Genomic DNA, 19,352 nt, shown 5'->3' with positions numbered 1-19,352 from the left:
CCATCCTTCCCCTTATTGGGTCGCGGGGGGCAGCAGCCTTAACAGGGAAGCCCAGACCTCCCTTGCCCCGGCCACTTCTTTCAGCTCATCCGACTTGATCCTGAGGCGCTCCCAGGCCAGCCTAGAGACATAGTCCCTCCAGCGTGTCCCAGGTCGTCCCCGGGGCCTCCTGCCGGTGGGAGATGCCTGGAAAACCACCTCAACTGGCTCCTCTCAATGCGGAGGACAAGTGGCTCTACACAGAGTACCTCCCGGAAACACTTTTCAGCCACTTGCATCCGGGAACGTGTTCTTTCGGTCATAACCCACAGTTTATGACCATAGGTGAGGGTAAGAACACATATAGTCCGGTAAATCGAGAGCTTTGCCTTTTGGCACAGCTCCCTCTTTACCACGACAGGGTCCGCATGACGGCAGACGCTGCACCGACCCATCTGTCAATCTTCTGTTGCTTGAATTACCATGTTGCTTGAATTGAGGGTGTTAAGCTTTTCTTATCATTTTTGGTCACCTTTGGTTAAGAGGTAACAAAGGTTTAGGTTCAAAATTTTGTTTTAATTTTAAATGTACTGTGCTACGTCATTAGCAGATAATTAATATGTAAAAAAAAAAGTATCTCATAATCTTCTTACAATCTTATCATAATCTTCTGCCACCATCTGATATAGATGAATGCTACAGTACTGATCACTGGAAGAAAGCGAAGATACAGAACCATGGCTAATAATTTTGCTTATCATTTTGGGTTTGGCTTTATTTCAACCTATTTTCAACACATTTCTGTTTTTTATTGTAGAAAAATACATCCTTGAGAAAGTTGTCTGCCAGCTAACCCAAAAATGTTTTACGACAGTTTAATTTTCATACATTATTACTGGAATAAACTATAGATACTGAGCAATGGCTTGCTTTTTTGCAAAGATAAAATAGAGTAATTCCCTGTGGCACACTAGACAAGGTCTCATGGCACACTGCTAAGGTCATCGGCTCTAATCCGGTATCACGATCTGGCAATTCACTCCAGACTGTACAGAGAGGAGCTGATGATTTACTGGATTGTCTTGATGATTCTGTGTAAGGTTTTATTGTTTTCAAACCACACTGTGATGCTATATGCCAGTATGTTCTCCACTATGGCCCAGTAGAAGTACCACAGTCAAAACTTAAATCTAGAGAACAGTATTTTCCGCACTATAAGTCTCTCAGAGTATGAGTCGCACCAGCAAAAAAAAAAGCATACTTAAGAAGGAAAACAACAAGTAGAAGTCACATTTTGGGAGAAAATTTATTTGATGAAATCCAACACCAAAAACATACATGTCATCTTGAAAGGAAATTTAAAATAAAGATAAAATAGAGTACACAGTATACTAACAATACACCTACATACTTAGACACGCTCGTCAATAACGGGGTAACATTTTAAGAGTTATTCGGATATCTCTAACATAAATAACATCCTTACCAAAGTATCAGATTTCCTCCAAATCAATAAATCTAATGAAATATTTATCTTTGGTGTCACTTTTACTGGTAAACAACTCATGAGGAAGACGATAAGCCGCTTCTCAACAGGGCAAAATTAAAATTATCAACACAGGCCTCGAGCGCCCTCTTGAGGTTAAGTGTAAAAATAAGATATGAAGTGATATACTCAACCGGTAATTAAAAAATTAAAACTCAATGATGTTATAACATGTTAATAATCTTATATATGAGTCACACCAGAGTATAAATCGCACTCCGGCCAAACTACAAACAGTAATAATATGGTAGTTGTTCTTCGCATAATGAAATGAAATGAAATGAAAGGAAATAATCTGCATTTCTATAGCACTTTTCAAGTCAATGACTTCCCAAAGAGCCGTACAGTGTGCTTCACATTTCCCAATAGCGGCCTTGTATTGCAGCCATGTAAGACGCAAACCTGCTTATTGGGGGTATTAGGGGTTCAGTGTCTTACCTAAGGACACTTCGCCATGTAACACGGACGAGCCGGGATTTGAAAGACGAGCGCTCTACCTCCTGAGCTACTGCCGCCCCAATAGAATAAAAAAAAAAAAAAAACGGCAACAAGAGGAAAAACAAGCTAGCAGTGAGTTATTAGGATGGATATTACATGTGTTTTTACATTTCAGAGGAAACGTCCTTTGGAGCTCACTTATCCATCATACAAACATAGTTCTCAGAATGAGGCTCAGCACGACGCCTTCCATGTTTCAAGATAAACGAAAGACAACCTAGATGAAAAATAAACAAGATTTTTGACACCTTCCGCAGGCTGTATGTCAACACTCAAAATAATGGCCCACCTGTCAGCTGGATGCATCTACTCGTCTCTGACATCTTAATCCTGCTTTTGTTCTGATTCGAACAAAAGCAGGAATTTACCGGAATAACCTTTTTGAGAAGCATGCAAACAGGGTTGGAAGGATTAGTTTAAAAATGTAATCTTATACAGTTACTAATTACCTGTTGAAAAATGTAATCAGCAACATAATCCGAATACTAAAATATAAAAGGATTGTAAAGTGATGACTTTCGATTACTTTTTGATTACACCAATACAAAATATGATAATAGAAAAACAAATAAACTAAATATAAATAGAATGAATACATTTTGTTTTGGATAAATGAAGAATGTAACCTTCAAAAAGAAATAGAGGAAACCAAGATCAGGGAGTTGCTTGTAGTCCAACAAAAAAGTGCTCACATTTTAACCACGTAGATAATAGAAAAAATAAAAAATAAAATATTCTCTGTTACGTAGCTGAAAATATACCCTTTTTTACTTTACATTAAGAGGACATCAAGAACCCAATATTGTCATGAACCAGAACAGGATCAGGACCCAAACGTGTTACGTTTCTCACACAAGCCTTTTATTTAAGGGAAATGGGGAGTCATGCATGTTAGGCAGCAGTCTGGCGTGAAATGATAAGAAGCCAGAGGCCGACGAGATCGATACCAGTTGCCAGAGTAGATATCGGACAGATGGGATAGATACCGGACAGGACAGGACAGACAGGATTGATAATGAAACAGGATATCGAAATAAAACGGGACAACTAGAATATTAAACAGGGCAAAAATAAACGGGAACAATACCGGACAGGAAATGCCAACAGGAAACAGGACCGAGTCAAAACCCACGACTTGCGGGGCAGAGGTTTGTTGACGGACTGTCAAAGGTAGAATGAGAGCACTGAGCTTAGTTAGACGGAAAGCCAATCTGTCAATGAGCCGTAGCTGGCGCCACACGGGCCGGGCCAATTGGGCGCCATGGCAACTGTGACAAATATTGTTTTAAGCACGTGTCCATTTTCAAAATTTTCCTAAAATTATTGTCATTATGAGTGCATTATATATATGTAAATGTAAAACACGTGAATGAGTACATGAAGTTAATGAATGGATGCTTGAATGGAGGCTGTGGAAGAGGGCACAGGCTCCCAGGCATTAAACTGCATTCATCCTTTAATTGTCTCGTTAGTTACAATTTACTAACATGGCACTTTTCTGTTTTCACGCCGTTTTGGGTCGTGAAGCTATGCTGGGGGGCTGAGAGTGAGCGTTTGTGTGTAATGAATGATACTGCAGAGAGGGAGAGGAGGAAACTGACATGGCAAATGTAAACCAAGCTTTTGCAAACGAAGAAAATAATTTTTAAAAAAACTTTAAAGCTCACGCACACCGGACATAAATGTTGTCCCCTGTAGTGTGCAATATAAAAATGCCACGGTTGCCATGGCGCCCAATTTGTCCTGTTTAATATCGGTTTCCAGTTTTGTTCCCGTCTATTTTTGTCCTGTTTATTATTCTCTCCAGTTTTCGTTTCCGTCTAGATTGTACTGTTTAATTTCGATACCCTGTTTCTATATCAATCCTGTCTGTCCCGTCCTGTCCGGTATCAACCCCATCCGTCCGATATCTGCTCGGGCAATCTGTGTCGATCTCGTCGGTCTCTGGCTTCCAGTCTTTCCACGCCAGACCGCTTCTTAACGTGCATGACTCCCCATTTCCCATAAAATAAAAGCTTGTGTGAGAACGTCACGCATTTGAGTCCTGATCCTGTTCCGGTTCATGACAAAAAATGCTTTTAAACAAAATTGTAATCCAGCAAAGTAATTTTGGCTCCTACAAAATAAACCTGAAATTTGATCACACCTTTTTTAATGTCACGGTAACGGAATACAATTTAAAAAAAAATTGGGTATTCTAATTATGTAACGCCATTACATGTATTTTGTCCAAAAAAGGTAAAAAGAAAAAAACAAATCAAAAATTAAAAAAAGCACTATTTGAAATTTTTTTATTAAACAAATAATGATTATATTTATTTTAGCTAGCTTTGGTTTTGTGTGGTATGGCATGATAGAAGGTGGTTTACATTGTTCAATTTTGGGGCCTGTGTAGTTTTCACTGAATTTGCTGCAATTTTCAATTCTTCAAGTGTGGTTTGACAGTAAATAGGAACCGTAAGTGAGATTAAACAATTTGGGTCCTCTTTTGAAAATTTTGAAGGGGCATTGTGTATTATGTAGCGCCTCCTTGTGGTAAAAAAGTTGTTCATTGAGAATAAAACATTTTAATTTAGATCAGGAATGCGACACTTAGTTTGACTCTGGGACTGGATCCAGACTTTTTATTCTGAGGCAGGCCGGATCAGGAAAAGAATGTCAGCTCATGTTGGGCATTGAATGTGTTAACTGGTTTATTTTAACAGTTGAGTGAAGGCAGTTTTACTCCTGAAGCAACTCACCATGCTATACAAAGTCAACACTGCCCTTTAGCGGCCAGAGATTAATATTTGGTTTTGCATTTATTAAAAAAAAATCACAACTTTTGACTTTTTATATCACATAATGGTGCATTTTTAAAATACTTGTAGGTCGAGAACTAAAGATTGATTTTTCATATCACATACCTGTCAACCTCCACAGCTCCATGTGTAGCGACCCTCTTTCATGCACGACACAAGGTTTCACAATCTCTGGGTTTATTGCCTGCATTCAATAAACAAAACAATACAAAAGTCAGGGGCTTCTGTTCACGACTGCAATTATCTTCAACGCTTACAAACTTATTTTAGCTACAGCAAGCAGACAACATGCGAGCACATTAATAATGAAACTTCGATAATAACAATGAACATAACTTTCACACGTACCTGCATTCAATAAACAAAACAATACAAAAGTCAGGGGCTTCTGTTCACGACTGCAATTATCTAAAATATTAAAGATACAAAAGAACGGGTCATCACTCAACAGGCCGCACCTCGTGGCGTGTTTGCATCAAAACACGTTGCATCTTCATTTCAAGCTGTATTGCTTAACCTCTTATTTAGTGTTTTTTTAATATACATCATTTAGAACAACTTATATATCTTTATATACAAAAATAATTTCGAAAGCAGCTCAAATGTCTAGCAAAATATGCATTTTTTTTATCCAACTGATATTGGGCACATCTTACCTTCAACGCTTACAAACTTATTTAAGCTACGGCAAGCGCTGAAGCCCATAAAGTGCCAAACGAAAAGAACAGTCGCAGACGCCCATGACTTAACAACTGAATGAGGTACCGGAATATTAACAGTAATACAACAAAAACACAGATTTTGTGAGAATTCAAAAAAACATTCAAAACAATCAAATTTCAACTCTGTTACACATGCCCATACAATCTGTCGTATTTTCCCGTACAAAATACAAAATAATCGTACTCCATATTTTTTACGGAATGATGCATGATGGGGAAAACCCCAGGCGGCAGACGCATGCGATTGACAAATTTGAGTTTTTCCATACAGATTTCCTTGTACGTCGGACTCGTCTTAAAATGCACAAAAAAAACGTACTTTGTACAGCTAAACCGTACAGGTTGTCAGGTATGATATCATGAGCCTCACCTAGAGGGAGCTAACATAATTGTCCGTCACTTTGTAGCTAAGGGTACCCTCAAAAAACAAAAGTCTTTTGAAAGGCGGGGCAAAAAAATTAGAAGTAAAATGGTACGTTTTGGTCACTGAATATCTGTAGTTTTTATCCTTCCTTGTGCTTTTTAGCACTTGTTTTTTTGGTTGCACTGACTACACTATACAGCAACATCCAGTTACACGATGTCCACAAAATACACAACGTCCCTTTAAGATTGCTTTTACAAGATTAACAAAAATAACAAACTCAATTTAGACTATTCAAGTCTGTCAGGTTAATTAACCAATACAAATTGTCCCTATGTGTGAATGAACGAGTAAGTTGTCTGTCTCTGTGTACCCTGCGACTGCCCAAGGATAGCTGGGATGGGCTCCAGCACCCCTGCGACCCTACTGAGGATAAGCAACGCAGATAATGGACGGATGGAAGGCTTACAGACGGATGAGACTAAATCAATAAAAGAGAGGTAAAAAATCAAAGTAATGTTGTTTCATTGGACTTCAGTAATATTTGTGTAATTTTATGCTTATTTGTGTATTTATTTGAATTTAATTATTTTCTTTTTAAATTCATTTATTTGTAGAATACCATAACTTTTATGTGGAACATTTGTTCAAATTGTTCCTACACGGATTCTCAAAGGCGATGCAACCCGGAAAAAAGGAAGCCGTTCAAACCAAAACATGGCGGCAAAAACAGACGCCCAAGACGAACCCAAAGCAAACGAAGATTTCAGAGTGCGGTTGACGTCTAAGACACAAATTGTTCAACAAATGAATCAGTACAGAGACATTTTGAAGAAAGCGCTGGACGGACAAGAGGAAATTCCAGGGGATAAAAAGGAACTTTTACTTAAGGAACTATTGGACGTGAGTTAAAATGCTCGCTTTCCCAAATTAACAACGCGTCATTTTTTTTCACCTGATACATCTCAAGTGTTTTTATTAAATACAATTACAAGTTGAAAGTATTACGAATAATGTAATGCCACATCAAATTTATAAAATGCCCGGATGTTGGTATTGGGAATCTTGGTGGTCGGGTGAATAAGGCAACTTTCTTGACAAGCGAAAGGCATGGGTTATTTTACATCAGTGGCGGGCCGTGCATCTTACACCTAGGCCTTCAGTCGGCTGAATCAATCCAAGCCTCAATTGCTATCTCATAAGACAGGTGTTTAAAAGCATCGATAACAACCTCTTAAAATTGCAATATTTTTTACGAATATAGCCACATTTTACTCACCGAAATCCCTTTTATTCATGCACAAAATCCATCCTCCTTTCATTCCTCAAAAACATTTCAATTACTCTATTATACAGATTATTTGCGCATTTGTTCAACCAAGAAATTCATTTCCTTCACCATCAAAGCTAATTCTGCCCTGTTGTAATTCTGCAACACTTTTTTATTCGATTAAGGGCTGGAAATGCCCGTTCCACAGAAGCTGTGGACACAGGGATACTGTATTTTTCTTCATCCTTTCGTTGTGGTACTTCCGTTACGTCCCTTAGCCAATCTTAGTTTGTGAAATTGTTGACTGTTTTTACGTCTTCTAGTCAAGTCATGTTTATTTGTATAGCCATTACATTCCAAATAGAATCTGATTGGCAAACCAACAGCTTTATTGCCACTTATGTTATACTTCAGTTTTGTGTTTTTCTCCCTCCCCTGATTTGCTTTTGTTTACTTTTTCATTTTGGTTTTACGTTTTCACCCCTTTTAATTTATTTTGTGCATAATGTCACATAACAATTGGTAAAATAAACAATAAAAACAATCTGAAAAGCCGATTGGGAGCCAAAAGAAACGGCTCTTTTTAGTGAGCCCAGCCAAAAGAGCCGTTTTTATTAAAAGAGAAGCCTACTTCTGCGACAACAATACTGTAGTCTAACTGTGCGGGCAGGCGATATTTAAAGTAAAACCCAATTGTATCTTTATGTTTTAGCGATAATAATGTTTTTGTTAGATCTTAAAAGAACAGGAGTGGTTTGGTCTCTTTGTTTCTCTGTAATTCGTATTCTCCCTTTTGTTTTAGTGTCGTTTTTGGTTGCACTCAGCAATACAGCGACATCTTGTGTTGAAATATTACACAGCGTCCTTCTTAGAATGGTGTCAATACATGAAATTGGTTTTAAAACCGGAAGAATTTGGAGCTGCGTGCATCACAGCTGCTAATTACCATCATGCTCGTTTTCTCACCTCTCCAATATTGTCTTTGCACTGTCCAATTTTCATTTTCATTCGTTCATTCATTTCTAAAAATGGGTTTACATTTCAAATCGACCGCCACTGTAGTTCCAGACACCAGTTATGCAGCCGGAGTATTTCCAACGTTCATTGTTGTTTGAGTGCGCCATCTTTTGGGGAAATGTGGGCATAGCAAAAGGGAAAGCATTATTAGTAGTACTTCTTCAAAAGGACAGTGTATCAAATTTAGTGCCCCGTCGTGGTACAAAAAACTTTCATCCATAGAAAAAACATTAATTTGAATTTTAGGCAAAAATTCATGAACTATCATACCAATTTTATCATAATTTGAGAAAAAAACACCTGGTAGACAAAATGAGACTCCTGGGTTTCAAAACCCCCCTGCGGAACTGGCTGCTGGACTTCCTCACTGACAGACCCCAGTCAGTGCGGATTGGTCAGAACATCTCCGATGTCATCACCGTCAGCACGGGCTCCCCCCAAGGCTGTGTCCTGAGCCCCTTGCTGTTCACCCTGATGACACACGACTGCGTCCCTAGGTCCGCCACAAACCACATCGTGAAGTTTGCGGACGACACAACAGTGGTGGGCCTCATCAGGGACGACAACGACCTGGCCTACAGAGAGGAGGTGGAGCAGTTGGTGGGCTGGTGCAGGGACAACAGCCTGGTCCTGAATGTTGACAAAACTAAAGAGATCATTGTCGACTTCAGGAAAAACCAGCCCAACCATGCCCCACTTTTCATCAACAACAAGGCTGTGGAGGTTGTCAGCAGCATCAAGTTCCTAGGGGTGCACATCACAAACAAACTCACCTGGTCCGTGAACACTGCATTACTGGTTAAGAGGGCACAGCAGCGCCTGTACTTCCTGCGGAGGATGAGGAGAGGCCACCTGCCCCCACCCTTCCTCATCACATTCTACAGGGGCACCATAGAGAGTATCCTGACCAGCTGTATCTCTGTGTGGTGTGGAGGCTGCAGCGCTTCCGACTGGGGTAGTGTGAGGAGGGTGACGAGGACAGCAGAGAAAATCATCCGAACTTCTCTCCCCTCCATTCAGGACATTGGCCAGAAGCGCTGCCTATCCCAAGCTAAGAACATTATCAGCGACCCCTCTCACCCCCATCATGGACTGTTCACTCTGCTAGCCTCTCGGAAGAGGTACTGCAGTGTGCGGTGCAGGACCACCAGGTTCCACAATAGTCTTGTCCCCCTGGCCATTAGACTGTTAAACGGTCAATCAAACACATAGTAAATCTAACTGCTGCTAATCTGTACATCTGTTGGTTTTGTTTGACTTTTTGCACTACTGGCAGTTCTTTAGAGCTAGCCACTCCTTGCACATCTGTTTCTCTGCACTATTGTACTTACAGCGTTATTGGTACAGTGTTATTGTTACTGTTTACCAGACTTGTTTACCTGACTGCCCATTTTGCACATCTGGTTAGCTGCTCCTCTTGCACTATTTGCGCTACTGTAAAATACTATACATAGCCATAATTATTTACTATATTATTAGTACTCAATACTCCAACTCAATACAACATTTTATTTATGTCTGTACATTCAAGGAAACTGTGCTTGTCAGATGTATCGACATTTCGTTCTGTATACACATATACTAGAATGACAATAAAGTAGATCTGAATCTGAATCTGAAAAAAGTGTTTCTTTTACACCTTCTTTTAATTACCCACTTAAGTCGGCGCCATGTTTGTCCGACATACTGCCAACATTGTCATCTAGTGGTCAAATATTATATATTGGGGCTTTAACAACATATTTAACCATTTTTTAGCAGCCCATGACTGCTTTAAACCCATAGTGTCGTGTATATAGTGACCTCTAGTGGTTTACAAATACTTCATTTAAATGAAACACTGTTGATTGAAATAATAATCTTACACATGCAGTATATCATAAACATGATTTTTTTAATGACTTTTAGGTTTACAAAGTTATAATACATTTTACAACTTGAAGAAACTGACATGTTTGGCCACCATCTTACTACTACTAAAGCCTAAATGATTTAGCAAAAGGAGACAATACATTGATTTTGAACAGGAGAATGAAATGAAATGAAATGATCTACATTTATATAGCGCTTTTCAAGTCAATGACTTCCCAAAGCGCTTTACATTGTGCTTCACATTTCCCAATAGCGGACGAGATCTTTGCAGCCATGTAAGGCGCTAACCTGCTTATTGGAGGTATTGGGGGTTCAGTGTCTTACCCAAGGACACTTCGGCATGTAACACGGACAAGCCGGGATTCGAACTGGGATCCCTTAATCCTAAAACGATTGCTCTACCTCCTGAGCTACTGCCGCCCAGAACAGGAGAGGACTTTACAAAAAAACGACAAAAAAGATTCGAAACCTGTTCTAAAGGTCTTCCCCTGAATTCTTTGTTTTTGTTTAATGTCATTGGTTACAAAAAGCAGATCTACCCTAAAGGGTGTGGAATTCAAAGAAAAGCAAGATGATTGGTTGATAGTGTTAATGACATAAACCGTGCATAATAGTTAAAAAAAACGAACATCCCTGTCTATGCATCTTTGTAGGTGACCAATATGCAGCGATTTGTATGGGTGCTTGAAATCTTTAAATCCTTTCATTTTATTGTTGCGTGTTCAGAAGATTGAAAAGTGCTTGAACTTTGGGTGAAGTGCTTGTAAATCAGCAGTAAGCTGTAATGGAAAGAACTTCCCCCAACTGTATTACCATTTTACACTTGTATGGGGAGAGATTTGTCTCAAACAAATATATTAGCAATTTACTCCAGATCTAAAAATTATGTTTCGATAAATGCACCTGCAAGAATAAAAATTGCATATGTAAATCACCGATATATTTGTTGCTTTACAAAATGCATGATTCACACTGGATTTTTTTATTTATGGTACTGGGAAATTTGATGAATTGGCTTTGTAAGTCCTAAAAAGTGCTTGAATTTGGCCATGAAAAATGTGTAAGGACCCTGAAAAGTAAAGTAAGGCAGAATAAAAGTGTAACCCGCCCAAGAAAATCTGGTAGTAGGTTACCAAATTCATCTCTTCCTCGATTGCTCCATTCTAAGACCTGCAGGGGTGAATTGTTACAAACTGTCACTTTAATGTGGCTTTTCTTCTACTCAGGATTTTGAGGCTGCTGTTCAAGCCAACGTGTTGGTGAATGGAAAGCCGTGGGACGAAGCCGCAGCTGACGACGATGAAGGTGAGGACGATTACTTAGTGCCACTTTGTTTGCCATCTGCTCTACAGAACACTATATACGTCAGCACGCTGTAGTTACCTGTTAACTAGCATCCCTACGTGGCAGCCACATTGGTAGGGTCAACGTCCCCATTAAGGCAATGTACGTACATTGCGGAGGGAAATCGTAACTTGCTCATTTTATAACTGAAATTCATGCGGGTAACTTTTTTTGTCGACGCTGTCATTTGCTGTTATTACAGAAATTTCATTAAAAATGTAAAAACGAAAAAAGGCGTCTTAAAAAAACAAACGATTTATTAAAACATTTTATGAACAGAGCAGAAGTAAATGGAAAGAGACCAAGAGGAAGGCTGCGATTGACGTGGCTGGATAGTGTTATGAGTGCACTGCAAGAAAGGGGTCTAAATCTAGTGGAAGCTACAATTTTCATTGGTGATAAGAATGAGTGGAGAGATGTTGTAAAAGGATAGTGGGATGTTTAGATGCGTTCTAAGGCACAAAGATTTCCATCTGCCGCAGGGAAGTCAAACTTTTGGACTAGCGTGTGACGTCATCCACTCCGCCGTGGCTAAACTACAACTAAGCACCCCGAAGGCATCCTGTTAATTTGTTAATAAACAACAAAGGAGACTGATGGAAATGCTAATTTCCCTACGGGGATGAATAAAGTATCTATCTAAGGGAAGAGAAGGGCACCCGTATGATGCGGCAGGGGTAAACCAGTGAAAGCTGTCGTGCCCTGCTGTTGAACAGAAGAGTGTGTCGTGTCACCCTGACCCGAGTGACATGGCCGCTTTCGTGAGTCCCGTTTCATCTGGAGGGACAAAAGCATGACCAATTTGGGTGCCGAGGTGCTTAACTTGTTTGGATGTTCAGGCATTTGGGTTGGCCATGGTCCCAAATAATTTTTGTGGTTTTTGGTACTTTTTCCATTTTTTTCTTTCTTTGTTTTTGTGTTTGTCTTGCTGTCGGTCACCCCTCTCAAGGGATACGACCAGGTTAGGTAGGTAGATAGATAGATAGTCAAGTCATTTTTATTTGTATAGCCCTTAATCACAAAGAGTCTCAAAGGGCTGCACAGGTTATTGCAAACCCCATCCCCTGGTCTAAAACCTACATGAGGGCAAGGAAAACTCAAACAAAACCTCAACATGAGGAAAATGAAGACACCTTGAGAAGGGACCGCACTTGTGGTAATCCCCCTTCCAGGATGACCAGGCTGCAATGGATGTTGCAATAACAAATAATACACAGATATTGTCAACAAAAAAATATAGATTATTCATATGCTATAGAGTAGAAGTGTGTTTTAAGCTTAGATTTAAACATTTCCACTGAGGTTGGAGATCGAATCTCAGGGGGAAGAGCATTCCACAGCACCGAGGCCCGGATGGAGAACGCTCTCTAACCTGCGGATCTCTTCCTGGCACTTGGGATCACTAGTAGACCAGCATTTTCAGAGCGAAGGCTCCGGACCGGAACATAGGGGGAAATTAAATCGGAAAGATATGAGGGAGCAAGTCCATGCATGATTTTGTATAATACCAAGAGAACCTTAAAATTACATCTTAAGCTAACAGGGACAGTGTTCATTTTACCTCCGAAAAGTGATGGGTCCCGGGGACTCGCATGCTCAAAAATCTATGGGTCCCAACAGAGATCTATGGGTCCCCAAAATTTTGTGTTATCGAGGTTGAAATTGTAAATCTGCGACAAATATATTTTATAAATCTATATATTCATTCAGTTTTAATCATCACAGTTTATTGGTAATACAAATCAGTTATCACTTCAAGATTTTTCAGATCACAACAACATTTGACATTATACAAAATAATATTGCTGAAATAATTGTATTAATCTACAGGTATATTCTTTTGTTTATTTTCTTTTGTCGAATCGTTCGCTTCAACACACGTGTTTTCCTTGTCTCCGCGATCTTCCGAGTAATTTCTCCGCCGTTTTTTTGTGCCAGAATTATTGCCGTTGTTATCACTTTCTGCATTATGCTTTGACTTATTACTGACACTGAAGAAATTACCAATTTTGTGTTGATTTTCACCTAATACTAATTGTTTTTTCGGAGGCATACTCATACCTGTCAACCTCCAGGGCTCCATGCCCTTACAAACTGTCGTATTTTCCCTTACAAAATACAAAAAAAATCTTACACCATATTTTTTTTTTCAAACGTGTTTATTTATGTAGTTTAATATGTTATACTGTACATGTGTTTCCTTTTATCATATATATTGTTAATGAACATTTTGTTCTGAGAAACTGAGTTGCTTGACATGAATGAGGATTATTATAAAAAAAAGTTCAAAAATTAAGTAGCTTGGACGTTCACTGCAGAAGGAAAAAATACATGCAAATATAATTAAGTAGAATAATACATTTTCTTATTCAAATTATTAATTCATTTTCTGCATAAAATTATTGTTGGTAATATACTGATTAAAGGGATAACCACAAACCTGTCTTTTTTCATTTTCTCCTTTTATACTTCCTTTTTTTCTTAACTTCTTTATACAAGATAATAATTCGTAATGTAATGCATCAAAGCAAGTGAGCCGTTTGAGAACCGTCTCTCTTTGATGCGATGAGCCGAAAAAGCCGGTTCTCTAAACAGAGACGGACTTTCACTACACAACTAGAACTCGTTTGACTTGATTGATTTGCCGTTTTCATTTTCGTCTGTGTTTACCGGATGGTACCCATGATTGACAAATTTGCATTTTTCTTGTACACGTCTTAAAATGCATACTAAACGTACTTTGTACGGCAAAAATGTAAAGGTTGACAGGTATGCATACTCAACCTTCCCTCGCCGACAACGACCACAACAATGATGTAATCTCGAAGCAACGACAGACGAAAACTCGAACCGCGAGACCAAAACAACAATGGCGGATCTGCCTGACGAAAAGTTTGGAGTGCGGTAAATCTTTGTTAAATAAAAAAAAAAAGTAATCGGGTAATAATGACAATTTTGTGTCAAAAAAGTTGCGTCCCTGGGACGCACGTTGATTTGCGTCCCCAGCAAAAATGATGCGTCTAGGACGCAGGGACGCGGGCAAACGAGAACACTGCAGGGAGCCAATGCAGGCTAGCTAAAATCGGGGTAATGTGGTCAAACTTTCCTGTCTTAGTTAAAAGCCTCGCTGCAGCATTTTCTACTAGCTGAAGGCTCTTGATTTTGGACTTTGGGAGACCGGAGAGTAGTGTTTTACAGTAATCGAGACGGGGGGGGTAACCAACACATGAATTATAATCTCTGCATTCGACTGAAACAGCATACGGCAAATTTTAGCAATGTTGCGAAGATGGAAAAAAGCTGTTCTAGTAATATTCTTAACGTGTGTTTGAAAGGACAGATCGGGGTCAAATGTGACACCTAAATTTTTGACTGAGTCACTCTGGGTGATATTACATTTGTCAATGTTCAGAGCAGTTTTTGAGAACATCTCACGGCATTTAGATGGACCAATAACTAACATTTTGGTCTTTTCAGAGCTCAAGGCGCAAGAAGTTGAGTGACATCCACTCTTTTATCTCAGAGAGGCAGGCCTCCAAATTTCCACAATTTAATGTGGCAGATTCTTCCAAGATATAGTTGAGTGTCATCTGCATAGATAGATAAATAGTGAACAATTATATAAGTTACAAACAACCGCATTGAAATTTTAACACTTCAGGTGAAACTCATCAAAAAAACGATTTATAATTCAAAATCAGAAGATGTTTTAAGAATTCTTTTAAAAGCTTGTTTAGGTATTTTTAACAATGTTTTTTTTTTTAATTTTGCAAATCAAGGTAAATGAATAAATATATAAACCATATAAATCAGGCTAAAAAGAATAAATAAATCCTGTATGTATACAAAATATTTAAATATTGAAAGAAAAGGAAATTATTCATCTAGTTTTGATGTCTACTGAAGTGACCATAGGTCACTTGCCACATGAAGGGTTAAAACTATAAAACATTCCTAGAAATCGTGAAAGAGGACGGTTTAGCAAGCACTTTGTTAATCAAGGGAAGTGAATCTGACAATGTGATGCAGACTTATTTTTAAGAACATAGAAACAGTGTAAGCCAACAAGTGGGACTGGACCTACTGAGCTCTCAACAAGATATAATGATGAGGTTGACAGAGCCAAAAAACCATTGAACGCTTATTTCAGCTTTCAGGGACTCTATGGTACTGCATTGAATGCATCCGTCCACATGCACTGGAAGATCCTGCTAGTTTGATCCGACTAGCTTCAGTTCGCAGTAGCCATGCCGCTCAAATGGGCTTGTCCTGTCTAGTGCTATATACTTATCTTTGCGTGTGTTCATTAATCTCTCTTTTTTTCCAGATGGGGCAAAGCTGGAGGGGGAGCTTGACGCCGCCATCGTGGAGACGGCGAAGAAACGACGCAAACTCCCGCCGCAAATCCTTCGCTCAGCCGTGCGCGCCCTCAAAGCAGAGGAGAAACTTATGGTGGGTTCCACTTTCACTTCACGTTCTTACCTTTGGCAATCACTTGATATTGGTTGTTTTGTGTTTTTTAGGCTTCAAATACAATGGTAGTCGAACCTCAGCCGCTTTTCACACACTCTCAGACAGGTAACACGATGGAAAAGCAATTCCGCCCTATGTAGAAATACACGTGTATATAAATAGCACCAAATGTATGCCATATGAATGAATGAACACAGATAAATCGTGTCATACCTATGGGCAATTTGTTCATGTATTAATGCATTTTTTATTTATTTCTGGTATTTGTCATTTATTTTTTTCAGGTACCTCGTCACTACTAAACCTATTCAAATTAGAGGGTGTGTTGAACTGGCTTAGCGTTTCACCTATTGGTTGATCAGTGAGAAAGGAATCAACTACTAGAATAGATGAAAAGCTCAGCTAGTTTGATCCCTCATTTGAATATTGTTTGTGACAAAATACATGACATAATGCACATCAAAAGACAGGACGAAATAAACGAGAAAGTAAAAAACCAAATAAAGGAAAAAAAGCGTGATAAAATACACAACAAATTACACGTCAAAATAAATACTGGCAAATTCTCGACAAAATAAATACCCCCAAAAATATATGACAAAATAAACAACAAACTACACGACAAATTATGCTACATACTAAATGATAGAATATGCAACAAATACTCTAAGAGATAAATTACTAAATGCCCAGAAAATTACACGACAAAGTAAATGACTATGCGACAAAAACACAACAAATTACACAACAAAGTGGATGACTATGTACGTGGCAAAATAAATGACTAATTATGTGGAAAAATACATGACAAATTACACGACCAAATAACGACTATGCGACAAAATACAAAACAAAATGACTACGCGACAAAATACACAACAAAACCTGAAACAAAAAAATGACTAGATATGTGGCAAAATACACGACACAACACATGACAAATTACACTACAAAATAGATGACTGTGACTAAAAACTACGCAAGAAATAACACAACAAAATGATTGAATATATACGTGACAAAATAAATTACTACAGGACAAAATAAATAAGAAAATATGTGACAGAATACACAACAAAATAATACGACAAAATAATGACTAAATACTCGACAAAGTACACAACAAAACCCGAAAAAAAATTACTACATAAGTGGCAAAATACACGACACATTACAAATTACAGTACAAAATAAATGACTATGTGACAGAATACACGACAAATTACACAACCAAATAAATGAATATATACCTAACAAAATATGTGACAGAATACACAAAAAAGTAATACGACAAAAGAAAGACTAAATACGTGGCAAAATACACGATAAAAACACATGACAATGCTATGAAATACAAGACAAACTACAAAAGAAATGTGTAAAAGTACACGACACAATTTATGACTAAATATTTGACAAAATACACACCAAAATAAAACAAATACGGAAATAAAGAAATGACAAAATGCATAAAAAATGTATAAAGGTGTCACATGATTTATTCATTTCTTTTATTTTGCATATACAGTATTTTAAAGTATGTATTCATATATGTATTTTTAGAATGCTCGGCAATATAGCACACACACCAAAGAACAAATTGTGAAACACATCAACCTACTTGGTTTGTTAACAGAAAACTTGCTAAAGGACTTGTCAACACGAGCATCGGGAGTGACAGAACAAATCGCTCAAGACGTCAAGGTATAAAAAAAAAAATACTCTCAGAAACTGGCAAAAAAAAAAGAAATGTGGTTGTTGTTTATTTTTTTTTTTTCAGTCCATCAAGGCAATTCAGAAACAGGCAGAAGGTTTGCTGCAGTTGATCAGCATGAAGCCCGGTCCTATTTCATCGGCTGTGCACCAGGAAGTGTTTGGAAGGGACCAATTAGAAGAAACTCCGCCTCCACCTCCAAACTCCGCAGACTGGAGAGGGAAGAGGAAGTCGGTTCTACTTGAGGCGCAGGATGCCCTGGCCTCAAATGGATATATAAAAATGAATGAATAGGACCTCTTGATAATAAAGTTTATTTTTTTGGGTTATATTTTTATATCAGTACAATTTTACATTTTATTTATTCTATTTTTAAGTGGCGTGTGTCTTTTAAGTCGTTTAGTAAAATATTTTCTCTATTAGTTTGTGTTAACAATGCCCAACTGAGTTCAAGGAGCCTTTATAATATTTTTTCCAATGCCTAACAGCTTTCATCCTTTAGCAATGCTGTTGCAGGAGACGCAACACAATAGGGAGAAGGGAAGGGGGAGTGGGCGGTTGGGTGATTTCATGCTCATCCCTGCGTTTTTTGTTTTTGTTAGTGTAGCATAAAAATGGTAAAATTGTTAAGTAATACACACTGTACCTTTAAAAACCACATCATACAAATACATTTGTTTCACCCAGAGAACATGCATTTCTCGATTAAACCACTAGAGCTCGCCAAACACTAATATGACGAAATCCACAGCGCTCCTTAGTAAAGTTTGGGGTCAAGTCAAGTCATTTTTATTTGTATAGCCCTTAATCACAATTAGTCTCAAAGGGCTTCACAAGTTATTACATATAAGAAGTTTAGGTTATTCGTATGCTATAGAGTAAAAGTGAGTATTAAGCTTAGATTTAAACATTTCCACTGAGGTTGGTGGAAAAGGAAATATTTTACATATTTGTATTCTTTTTTTTTTTTTTAATCTGAATATAATTTGGAAACTCTTGCCTCTATTGTCTTCAATTTTGTTCTTGCAATATGAAGCTGTACTAAATGCTCTCATATAAATGCCTCAAATTAAATACAAAATCGTGCTTTAAATGCTTTTGGCAATTGTCTGTTTTTAGAGTGAATATAAAATTCAAGTTATTATGATACTGGTTTTGATAGACGTATAAACGCTAAATATTCTGAGACTTTTCTACTCGTTACATCTGTGTGATTAATAAAAGTGACAAGATTTCAGCATTTTTAAAACTACATAATATCTCATCAGCTGCATCCTCAGTAGGGTCGCGGGGGTGCTGGAGCCCATCCCAGCTATCTCTGGGCAGTGGGCAGGGGACACCCTGAACTGGTTGCCAGCCTGTTGCAGGGCACAGAGAGACAGACAACTCACTCGCTGATTCACAGCTAGGGACAATTTGGACCGGCCAATTAACCTGACATGCATGTTTTTGGAATGTGGGAGGAAACCCACGCAAGCACGGGGAGAACATACAAACTCCGCACAGGAAGTCCGGTGGCTGGATTTGAACCCACACAAGACCTTGGAACTGTGCCGCACACGCGCTAACCACTGCGCCGCCGTGCTGCCCCACATAATATATTCTGTTTTAATTATTAACTTAATAGTTTGTTATCCGTGGATAGTTTCCTCAAAGGAAATATTAAATGTAAACAGAATGACGGAGTAGAGTATGGACAGCATCTTCCTGATTTCCTTACAGATGACGAAATGAAAGTAACAAAAAAGGAGA

General features: G+C 38.4%; 1 protein-coding gene and 1 long non-coding RNA gene across 2 annotated transcripts; one reads left to right on the top strand and one right to left on the bottom strand.

The window, feature by feature from the left end:
* Nucleotides 1-1,340: 1,340 nt before the first annotated feature.
* Nucleotides 1,341-5,342, bottom strand: LOC148346569 (uncharacterized). The gene is made up of 3 exons (XR_015848290.1): nucleotides 4,930-5,342; nucleotides 2,313-2,400; nucleotides 1,341-2,240 (listed from the first exon to the last, which is right to left on the bottom strand). It is a non-coding gene; the product is annotated as an uncharacterized LOC148346569 (long non-coding RNA).
* A 1,226-nt stretch (nucleotides 5,343-6,568) lies between these two features.
* nsl1 (NSL1 component of MIS12 kinetochore complex) lies at nucleotides 6,569-17,953 on the top strand. Its single transcript, XM_088325110.1, has 6 exons — nucleotides 6,569-6,813; nucleotides 11,296-11,374; nucleotides 15,741-15,865; nucleotides 15,937-15,991; nucleotides 17,523-17,590; nucleotides 17,667-17,953. The coding sequence occupies exons 1-6, from the start codon at nucleotides 6,628-6,630 to the stop codon at nucleotides 17,892-17,894; spliced, it is 741 nt and encodes a 246-aa protein (XP_088181236.1). The 5' UTR covers nucleotides 6,569-6,627; the 3' UTR covers nucleotides 17,895-17,953.
* The last annotated feature ends 1,399 nt before the right edge of the window (nucleotides 17,954-19,352 follow it).

This window comes from Urocampus carinirostris, chromosome 20, assembly GCF_059441175.1.
Source record: "Urocampus carinirostris isolate Australia breed hairy pipefish chromosome 20, RoL_Ucar_1.0, whole genome shotgun sequence".
NCBI lineage: Eukaryota > Metazoa > Chordata > Actinopteri > Syngnathiformes > Syngnathidae > Urocampus > Urocampus carinirostris.
This window is presented reverse-complemented; position numbering and strand designations above follow the sequence as displayed.

Coding starts and splice junctions, on each gene's coding strand:
- nsl1 (XM_088325110.1), top strand. CDS start 6,628: ATGGCGGCAAAAACAGACGCCCAAGACGAACCCAAAGCAAACGAAGAT. Junction 11,375..15,740: donor CGCAGCTGACGACGATGAAG/GTGAGGACGATT, acceptor CTTTTTTTCCAG/ATGGGGCAAAGCTGGAGGGG. Junction 15,866..15,936: donor AAGCAGAGGAGAAACTTATG/GTGGGTTCCACT, acceptor TGTGTTTTTTAG/GCTTCAAATACAATGGTAGT.